The sequence below is a fragment of the Mizuhopecten yessoensis genome, unplaced genomic scaffold (assembly GCF_002113885.1).
Source record: "Mizuhopecten yessoensis strain PY_sf001 unplaced genomic scaffold, ASM211388v2 scaffold716341, whole genome shotgun sequence".
Classification (NCBI taxonomy): domain Eukaryota; kingdom Metazoa; phylum Mollusca; class Bivalvia; order Pectinida; family Pectinidae; genus Mizuhopecten; species Mizuhopecten yessoensis.
In genome coordinates, this window is record NW_018480068.1 from 771,449 (window position 1) to 782,966 (window position 11,518).

Consider the following 11,518-nt stretch of genomic DNA (forward strand, 5'->3'; position numbering starts at 1 on the left):
GTCAACATATGAAAACACATGTATTAACTATCCCAATCTATCAACATATGAAAACACATGTATGAAACATCCCAATCTGTCAACATATGAAAACACATGTATTAAACATCCCAATCTATCAACATACAAAAACACATGTATTAAATATCCCAATCTATCAACATATGAAAACACATGTATGAACTTTCCCAATCTATCAACATACAAAAACACATGTATTAAATATCCCAATCCGTCAACATATGAAAACACATGTATTAACTATCCCAATCTATCAACATATGAAAACTCATGTATTGAATATCCCGATCTGTCAACATATGAAAATACATGTTTTAACTATCCAAATACATCAACATATGAAAACACATGTATTAACTATCCCAATCTATCAACATATGAAAACACATGTTTTAACTATCCAAATACATCAACATATGAAAACACATGTATCAACTATCCCAATCTATCATCATATGAAAACACATGTATTGAATATCCCAATCTGTCAACATATGAAAATACATGTTTTAACTATCCAAATACATCAACATATGAAAACACATGTATGAACTNAAACTATCCCAATTGTTCAATATACAAAAACACGTGTTTTAACTATCCAAATACATCAACATATGAAAACACATGTATTAACTATCCCAATCTGTCAACATATGAAAACACATGTTTTAACTATCCAAATACATCAACATACAAAAACACATGTATGAACTTTGCCAGTCTGTCGGCATACAAAACCCCATGTATGAACTATCGCAATCCATCAATATATGAAAACACTTGTATTAACTAATGCAATAAACTATCCTGATCAGTCAATTAACTAAAACAGTCAAAACGTATGTATACTACAACAAATCCATATAAAACAATAATTTATATATGTACTTGATAAACCATTACAATCCTGTAATTACAATTTCTAAGTATACTGTAGGGGAATCCCCTACACTTTTACCGTAAACAAACAACAAACGATATTTCAAAGGTTTATCAGATGTGAAGTCATCTTTAAAAATCAAAAATACATTATATTTGTCAGCATGACTATTTGTCAAATTCACCATCCGATTTGAAACCTGCAATATATAGCATATATAATATATATATATGGAGGAAAATCTGGTATCCAAATGATAAGATTCAGAACCATTATCTTCCTTCTTCTAATTTATTGTTGAGGCATAAAATAAAACAGTTATGGACCCAGTAATAAAATATTGACCCCGTCTTTGCTTCGGTCAATATCACGTTTTCAGGTTCATATCATAATAGATTCACAATCATTTTTAAAATTCCATAATTGTTCGATATTTCACAGAACTGCAGTCCATGTACCAGTTCCACTCTTAACCTACCTCTCTGAGAAACCTGCTGTCTGTAGCTGCCGGGAATATCTCTGTTTCTAGTTTCAGACCCCTGGAATGAAATAAGCATTAGATGAAAACAAGGACAAGTCAAAAAGCATCAGTAATGTACCTCTGCCCATGGTACACACAAAATGCCACAAATATGGCAGTTTGGAGTATAAAACAGTCTGGAAACAAGGTAAATGTAAATGTCATTCCTCAAGACACCTAAAGTGGATGAAAGAGAACTTGGCACATTTGATTTCATTTCGTTATTGCATCTTTTTTTTTACCTACATTTCAAATTTCCTGCCTGTCTTCTGTCTGAATCTGTTAATTGATTTTCAATGTAACAATGTTAAATGAAAGCTTTATCAAAGAGAGTAAAATATAATAGGCAAGGAAAATTAAGACAATTTACAACTGACATGGGCTCTATAGCTGATGTGTAGTCCTGAACACTTACATGTTCTCGCAGACAGAGCTGAACGTTTTCCACCAGGGTTGAGATTTATCTACTGGTGTAGTTTCTTGTATCATGCATTTCTGGGGGGAAAATCATAAAAAAAATTCAATTGGTTTAACTTTCCAAGAAAATCATCTAAAACTTTCTGCAAAATCACCAGAATTATCCTTTTTTTTTATAAGCAACGTAACATTCCAAAAATCAACAAATTGTGAATTAACATTCTGTCAGAAAGGCTACATAATTTTTTTTAAAATAACTTTGACACAATTTATAATGTAGATCACTTCTGTGAGATATTTGTTACTTTACTGGAAAGTTTCGTTCATTTTGTGAATTAAAATCTGAGTCAATTATGAGTTTGAAGTATATTTGTGAAAATATATACATTTTTTCAAGAAAATAAAAATTCATGAAAATATGTATTCATAAATATAAAGTGAATTACATTATATCATATCTTATGTAGGCAAAGAAGTGAAAGTGACATTGGAGACAAAGGATATGCTGCTATTACCTCTATGACTATATATCTAATTAAGTTTGGTTTGTTTGGTGTTTTGCGTCCTTTTAACAACTAGGGTCATTTAAGGACAACCAAAGTGTCTGGAGAAAAACTAATGAAGAACCATGACCTACGGCCAGTACCTGGCAACTGCCCCATGTAGGTCTTGAACCCAGGACCCAGTGTTGGAGGGCTAGCCTAGAGATCGAAGATGCCTAATGGTCAGATGCCTTTACCACTGGGCCACCATGGTCCAGGGCCCGCATTCATGAAACCATTCTTATGCCCAAGCATGGATTCTGTGCTCAAACCGGCTTTTTTGTATCTCACTTAAATCATATAAAACACTAAAAAAAGCAATTGTAAACAATGAAAACAGTTTTTGGCTTTTATTCTCTTCAATTTTCCCTCAAATCTTTGACAAAATATAATGTTTTTATTAACTTATAAATGAATCAAGAAATGAGGCATGAGCACAAAATCCATGCTTAAGCATGAGAACAGTTTCCTGAATACGGGCTCCGGTCTAGTTATAGTAATACTCATCCAGTGAACATTTTTTTGCTTGGATCCAGTGCCCATATTGGACCATACTTACGTAGTTGGCCGTGTAATTAGAGTTTTTCCATGATGGAAATCCATGTACCATGTCTCATATCACAATACAAAGATGTAGATACATATCAAGCCTCAGCATGATTGACCGCATTTCAACCTATTTTGCATAATTTTATTTTCCAGTTCCAATTATTTACCTCCTCTAAATCTTGTCTTATTGATTATTTGAAGTTTATACTTTCAGTACTGTATAAATCAAACTGTGATGCGCTGTTTTCAGTGGTATAGATAATTTTGAAATTGGTTCTGTATTAAGAAATTGGTATTTTGCCATAAGATGTTGGCTACACATATCAAAATAATAAATTTACAAGTGATGCAAGAAAATAACTCTATCATACATAAATTATATAGGTTAGAAATGGCCAACCCTTGTGTACATAATTTGGTTTCAAAAACCTTGCCAAAGCCTCAGATTCTGTACATTTCTATCCTACATCTGATAGATTCATATATATATATTATTACTTACGAATTCTTTATATACTGTATGGGTATATAAAATATTTTTGCAGTGACAAAGATCTCACCCATTATAAACTTAGATGTAAAAATCTGTTGTTTCAATTTATATAAAAAAATGCATAAGGCAACTGTCAATATCACTTAACTAATATATGCCAGAGTTTGATTAATGAGAGATTGGACAAATTTTCAAAAAATGTAGGGAGTGTCTTGTTGGCTGTATGTTACCATTCTTACCGATCCATGTTAAATGATAATGTGATGGTCATAAATGAGGAAATCACTGGATTTCCTACCTGGAGAAACTCATATGTAACATCGTCCCCTGCCTCAGCACACCAATTCTTTATCTTGTCTTCAAAGTGGTTGAGGTCCACAGTCGGTGCGATCCTGACGTCAAAACCTGTTAATGAATAGAAAGAATAAACCTTTTCTGGTAAAAAAAAATGCAATATTACAAGACAGAATTTGTCTTCTTCCTCAGTGGTTAGATCATTTTCACGTGGAGGTCGACGATATGCGATACAAGCTCGGTGTTACTATTTTTAGAATAAACATATTGCATTCTCTTTATGACCTCCCTTAGATTGTAACTTCACAATGCCCTCTGTCAAAATCAACACAATTTCCAATATAATACATACGTGTATAACAATTATGGCCTTTTTTAGGTGAAGATGCGGTTATATGTACCTGAAAAGTGCAGATACTGAATTTAACTTTGTTTTGGTTAATATCACTTTCAGGTTCATATAACCACATCTTCACCTAAAAAAGGCCATAATTGATAAATATTTTCAAACGAATATACTCTAGCAAACCCTCATAGTACTGGTATCTGTAGGAACATTTTGATCATTACATTGTATATTTGAATTTTCATTAGACAAGTTTAGGAGACATATAATAATAATAATATATACAACATTTGATATAGCGCCCTCCCTATCTAGCTAACATAAGCCACTCTAAAGCACTTTACAGTACACAGATATACAATTAATACAATGTGCATATACATTAATCAATACAATTTTAGAGGAATTTGCATGATCTGCCTTATCAGGCGCTTACTGCTAGTCATATGCCACCTGGCTAATATCTCCCTATGTGTGTATGCCTGCGTGTGTGCTGGAGATGTGTTATGTTCTGTTTGTAGTGGGACCGTGTTTCCAACGGCATCTTTTATAGTGTCACCTCACTTGAATGCAACAATACAGATACCGCAACATCAATCCCAGACCATTATATACTCCACCTGGGTTGTTGGAGTTGTGTGGGCAGGAGAAAATCACTTTCTCTGATAATCCATGTGTGCAACAACTTCGAGGATCGAACCCCGTCCGCCTGCGTGGAAGGCCGAAGTGTTACCACTCGACCAATCCGCCCACAATAAGACATATAAGACAATACAAGATTACAAGAAAAATCAATGTTACCTGCATACATTTCCATAGGAACAACGTTGAACTGTACACCTCCCTGCAATAATTAAGTACATCTCTTTAAACATTGATATCTTGACACCAAAAGGCTGCACATTAAGATACAGAACCTGTATTCAGTATTGTTAGGAACATTTCATTACATAAGGGCGATTTCATTTAAAAGAACGGGAAGAGTGGCACGGCAATTGTGGAGAAATCCAATTTGAAATCTAATCAAAAATTGAATTTCTCAATACAAAAATTGACATCATCCCATTTTTCATGACAGAATGTATGTTATGTTTGTTGCCCCATTTTCTGTGAGGACAGAAGGAGTAATGCTAACGTAAGTTGAGGACAGAAGGCATGACACTGACGTAAGTTGAGGACAGAAGGCATGACACTGACGTAAGTTGAGGACAGAAGGCATGACACTGACGTAACCTGAGGACAGAAGGAGTAAAGCTGACGTAACTTGAGGACAGAAGGAGTAATGCTGACGTAACTTGAGGACAGATGGAGTAATGCTGATGTACCTTGAGGACAGAAGGAGTAATGCTGACGTAACTTGAGGACAGAGGGAGTAATGCGGACGTAACTTGAGGACAGAAGGAGTAAAGCTGATGTAACTTGAGGACAGAAGGCATGACACTGACGTAACCTGAGGACAGAAGGAGTAATGCTGACGTAACTTGAGGACAGAAGGTGTAATGCTGACGTAACTTGAGGCCAGAAGGCATGACACTGATGTATCTTGAGGACAGAAGGAGGAATGCTGACGAAATTTGAGGGCAGAAGGGGTAATGCTGACGTAACTTGCGGATAGAAGGAGTAATGCTGAGATAACTTGAGGACAGAAGCAGTAATACTGATATAACTTGAGGATAGAAGGAGGAATGCTGACGTAACTTGCGGATAGAAGGAGAAATGCTGACGAAATTTGAGGGCAAAAGGAGTAATGCTGACGGAACTTGTGGACAGAAGGAGTAATGTTGACGTAACTTGAGGACAGAAGTAGTAATGCTGACATAACTTTAGGACAGAAGGAGTAATGTTGACATAACTTGAGGACAGAGGGAGTAATGCGGACATAACTTGAGGACAGAAGCAGTAATACTGATATAACTTGAGGATAGAAGGCATGACACTGACATAACTTGAGGACAGAAGCAGTAATACTGATATAACTTGAGGATAGAAGGAGAAATGCTGACATAACTTGAGGACAGAAGGAGCAATGCTGACGCAACTTAAGGACAGAAGGCATGACCCTGACGTAACCTGAGGACAGAAGCAGTAATGCTGATGTAACTTGAGGATAAAAGGAGTAATGCTGACGTAACTTGAGGACAGAAGGAGTAATGCTGACGTAACTTAAGGACAGAAGGAGTAATGCTGACGAAATTTGAGGGCAGAAGGAGTAATGCTGACGTAACTTGAGGATAGAAGGAGTAATGCTGACATAACTTGAGGGCAGATGGAGTAATGCTGACGTAACTTGAGGACAGAAGGAGTAATGCTGACATAACTTGAGGACAGAAGGAGTAATGCTGACGTAACATGAGGAAAGAAGGAGTAACAGAAGGAGTAATGCTGACGTAACTTGAGGATAGAAGGAGTAATGTTGACATAACTTGAGGACAGAGGGAGTAATGCTGACATAACTTGAGGGCAGATGGAGTAATGCTGACGTAACTTGAGGGCAGATGGAGTAATGCTGACGTAACTTGAGGACAGAAGGAGCAATGCTGACGTAACTTGAGGATAGAAGGAGTAATGCTGACGTAACTTGAGGCCAGAAGGAGTAATGCTGACATAACTTGAGGGCAGATGGAGTAATGCTGACGTAACTTGAGGGCAGATAGGGTAATGCTGACGTAACTTGAGGACAGAAGGAGCAATGCTGACGTAACTTGAGGATAGAAGGAGTAATGTTGACATAACTTGAGGACAGAGGGAGAAATGCTGACATAACTTGAGGGCAGATGGAGTAATGCTGACGTAACTTGAGGGCAGATAGGGTAATGCTGACGTAACTTGAGGACAGAAGGAGCAATGCTGACGTAACTTGAGGATAGAAGGAGTAATGCTGACATAACTTGAGGATAGAAGGAGTAATGCTGACGTAACTTGAGGCCAGAAGGAGTAATGCTGACATAACTTGAGGGCAGATGGAGTAATGGTGACGTAACTTGAGGGCAGATGGAGTAATGCTGACGTAACTTGAGGCCAGAAGGAGTAATGCTGACATAACTTGAGGGCAGATGGAGTAATGCTGACGTAACTTGAGGCCAGAAGGAGTAATGCTGACATAACTTGAGGGCAGATGGAGTAATGCTGACGTAACTTGAGGCCAGAAGGAGTAATGCTGACATAACTTGAGGGCAGATGGAGTAATGGTGACGTAACTTGAGGGCAGATGGAGTAATGCTGACGTAACTTGAGGCCAGAAGGAGTAATGCTGACATAACTTGAGGGCAGATGGAGTAATGGTGACGTAACTTGAGGGCAGATGGAGTAATGCTGACGTAACTTGAGGCCAGAAGGAGTAATGCTGACATAACTTGAGGGCAGATGGAGTAATGCTGACGTAACTTGAGGACAGAAGGAGCAATGCTGACGTAACTTGAGGATAGAAGGAGTAATGTTGACATAACTTGAGGACAGAAGGAGTAATGCTGACGTAACGTGAGGATAGAAGGAGTAATGCTGACGTAACCTATCTACAGACTGACCTGGACGTTGGTGAGGTTCACTGTTGTCACATCTCCCAGCTTGAGGCAGGCATTCCCATTTAATCTGAAATAAATATACAATGATACAAAACCCTTTTATTAAAGTTCATCTCGAGTTGTCGTGTAAAAACATTGATATAAGGAACCCCAGCAGACACAAGGAGTTAGTGCTCTATACAGTGAAGCTTGGTTGAAACAAAAGATGCAAGATATTAGTTTCAGAGTAAAATATGGTTATAAGAAACCCAAGGGGACTTTATTAATTATTTCTCTGCAGTAAAACACCAGTTATAACAAACCCCAAGGGAAATGAATAGTGAGTTGTGTTACAAGCATTACTTGCTTCAAGGTTCTTGAGATAAATCCTAGTAAGATTTTTTTCTAAAATGCAGAAAATCACCCCAAAAAAGATGTGAAATTTCAATAAGGAATGTTACTCACTTTTTCTCCTCTTTTGCCCGGAAATCTAAGAAACTGTTAATGATTCTTCTCTATATTACAAAGAAAATTTATGTTCAAAATTACCATCAAATACTGTTGATGGGATAAACAGTGTGGCATAAATGTTTTATTTAAATCCATGCATTTTCAATAAACACATCAATATATAATGAAATAACAAATATGTGGGTTGTTTTTCAAAGATGAAAATATCAGTACACATGTATACTAATAACATATTTAGCAGCAATCTCTCTCTTTTGATGAATTCATGTGTATACATATAGAAATGATTTTATCAATATTTGGGTTTTCTACATAATTTTTATCTGTATTATACATATACCCGTGGTATAACCCAACAACTTCATGTTGAAGCTGGACCTGCAAATGCTGCAAAAATATATTGTCAATACAAAATCTGTATTTAGTTCAAGTCCATCAACTGCTGTGATATCCATTTGTACATGAGGAGTGGTGACGCACTCAAACACCTATTACACAGGGCTTATTATCAATGACACAAAAAAACTCATTTACTTACAAACTTCTCAGCAGCAGTGTCCTCAATGAACCTTGACCCATGACCTGGTTTCCCGGGACATTTGACCCTGACCCCTGGAGGATGAAAACATATGCCACTTCATATTTATATTGTTACAGAATATTGGATCATAACATTGACTTATCTCCTCACAGTATCACAGTGGTACTTTTATAATATTAAAATTACAATAATAGTTTGGTATACATATACATATGTACTGTTGTAGCAGAACTGGACTGGGTCGATTGGGATAGCATCCATCTAGAGTTCTGAGGGCCCCAGTTTGAATCCCAGTCTGGCCGTGCATTTTCCCACTCCTTTTACAACCAACAACCGTTCCTGTTACAAAGGTTTGCGCGTGTGACCAACCCTTGTTTAAAGTACTCATGAGTGAATGCTTGGGAAGATAAACCCGAACCTGGGTTATAAAAAGTGTTGTCTTCGGGGGCAAAGACTAAGAAAAAGGAGGGAGGAAAGTAGCGGAACTGGACTGGGTTGAACCCTGTCAACCAGGTATCTCAAATAGTAGATCATCGGTCTAGAGTTTGGAAGGTTCCGGGTTCGAATCTCAGTCTGGCTTCGCATTTTCCCACTCCTTTTACACTTTAAATGGACTTGTATATCCATGCACCATTGGCAATTTCCAAATTACACTAACCCTGGTTTATAACAGTTCTACTGCTGGTCAATAATTCCAAAGAAACAAATGGCATGACAATTATCAAACTATGTAACTCCAACTCTATAGTGTAAGGGAGATAAATCACATCATTTATACTGATTCCAGCATAAAATTAACTAAAATACTTTTTTCTTGTTATATATGTTTCCTGTGAATACTGCACTGCAACTATCATTTTTTCCTGGGGTCGTAATTGTTGTTGTCACTATTTCTTTTATAAAAAATACAACCTGCAAAATTAATAGCAGATTACTGAAGCAGTATACGCCGTAGTCTCTACCCTAAAATCTGCATAAAATGGTACACACAAAAATTTACAGTATCCAAATACATTCTTCTTTATGTGATAGAAAGGATCTCCTATGAAATGGACATTATTTTTAGATCCAAAAATAAAATTCAATCAGTTTCCCATCTCCGACATGAACCAGACATAAAATATATTAGTACATGTACTTACACCATGGAGCCCTCTCTCCATAGAAAACAGTGAAGGCATCAGTAGGGTTGGCTAAGCCTGAAAAAACACACAGCAAATGTACTCATACTAGCTGGTTTTATTTACAAATTAAAATGAACCAGAATGGGACTTTTAGCCTTTCAGGTGGTTAGAATTGCCTACAAACACTAATTCATGTGATAGTACTATTTAAGACTAGATTGTCATGTTTCGATATTTGTCTTCATTCAACTTGTCGACATACAGATGAAGGTTGAGTGCTCTGATCAACTTAGGATCATACTTACATGTACTGAACTGAACTTCACACATTTGCCAATTCTACACTTTTATATAAATTTTGCAATACAATGTTGAAGTAGATTTATAAGGTTATCACTCCCAACACATACAGCAATATTCCGAACAGTGCATGCAAGATGTCTAATCTTCAAATTGTGCATATGAAAAATTGTCAACCACCACCTTACCAATAGATTTAAGTAAAATTAGACAATTGTTTGTGTATGAGTATTCTTTATCATGTTGATCAAAAGAAAATTTCACCACAAGGCTTGTGGCCGATGGAATCCTTCTGCACTGTGACATTAGTGGGATTACCTCGGTTATCTTCATCAGTCAATTATTTCCTTTTGTAAGAAAGAAAGTTACTTCTGATTTTCAGAAAATATTCAAAAACGTTTGAAAATCTACCTTAATTATAATGAATACTCCACATTAGTTTACCTTCATCAAAGGCAAATCCAACGTTTAGTTTGGTGAACTCTTCGTGTACCACAAACTTTGCCATGCCAAGTATACCACCAATTTCTTCATCTACAAATAATATACAACAAAACGATTGTCAATAGAAAACATTGACATGTTCATAGACATTCACGGTTCTGTACACTCATGTCCAATAAATATATGGTTTGCACAGACTTTCGTAGTGAGCCAGCATGATATAACATGAAAACAAGTGGAAATCATACCGTAGAGTAGACAATTCTGCATAAGTTAACATATATCTGTACCTTATTTTGTAATTATGTTGAATCTGTATATTCCAAATTAATATAAACTAAAGCTGAGACAAACAGCTGATAAAGGCTACATTGCTGTAGTAAGCACCCTTCCCACTATAAGCACTCTACCTGATACTTAGTCATATTATATAAATGCTTCCCAACCTTCTTTCCTGGCCTGCCTCTCTAAATGAATTGAATATATTTCAAATATTAGAATGCAGAAGGTAGATCATCCCAGAAATCCCCAGTTAGGTTAGCAGGTAAGGTAGTAAGGTCACCTATACACATCAAACCCTATATCTCATCACGATCACTCCCCCATTCCTGAGTGTCCTCGGCAGAAATTATTGTAAACAAGAGGCCCAGAGGGCCTGTATCGCTCACCTGGCTACCTTAGCAATCATGGCAAAATATTCTCCAAATGAGATCAAGGGAATATGCCAGACCCCAAGGCCAATCCTTGTAGCATAACTGTATTAGATTTTGTCATGCCCAGCAATTTTATGTATGGTTATGGGGTGGGGATCTCAACTGTTTCCAAGCTTTGACTCAGAAACTAGGTCCCTAGGGTTGTGGCCAGACCCCAGGATCAATTCTAATATCGTGACTGCATTTGTCTCTTTTTGCCCAGCATTTGTATATATAGTTTTGGGGTGGGGATCTCAACCGTTTCAAAGTTATGACCCAGGGGTTAAGTCTGCAAAGGTGGGGCAGACCCTGGGGTCAATTCTAATATCATGACTGCATTCGTCTCTTTATGCCCAACAATTGTATATATAGTTTTGGGGT

At 36.8% G+C, this 11,518-nt stretch overlaps 1 protein-coding gene across 1 annotated transcript in view; it reads right to left on the reverse strand.

Moving 5' to 3' along the window:
• LOC110443347 (aminoacylase-1-like) overlaps window positions 1-11,518 on the reverse strand; it is a 31,530-nt gene that overhangs the window by 8,197 nt on the left and 11,815 nt on the right. The window contains exons 7-15 of the mRNA XM_021487525.1: window positions 10,446-10,535; window positions 9,720-9,776; window positions 8,575-8,648; window positions 8,031-8,080; window positions 7,590-7,653; window positions 4,867-4,909; window positions 3,724-3,830; window positions 1,840-1,919; window positions 1,383-1,443 (exon numbers count right to left, since the gene is read on the reverse strand). Of these exons, the coding sequence (XP_021343200.1) occupies window positions 1,383-1,443; window positions 1,840-1,919; window positions 3,724-3,830; window positions 4,867-4,909; window positions 7,590-7,653; window positions 8,031-8,080; window positions 8,575-8,648; window positions 9,720-9,776; window positions 10,446-10,535 (626 nt within the window). The remainder of the gene's footprint in view (window positions 1-1,382; window positions 1,444-1,839; window positions 1,920-3,723; window positions 3,831-4,866; window positions 4,910-7,589; window positions 7,654-8,030; window positions 8,081-8,574; window positions 8,649-9,719; window positions 9,777-10,445; window positions 10,536-11,518) is intronic.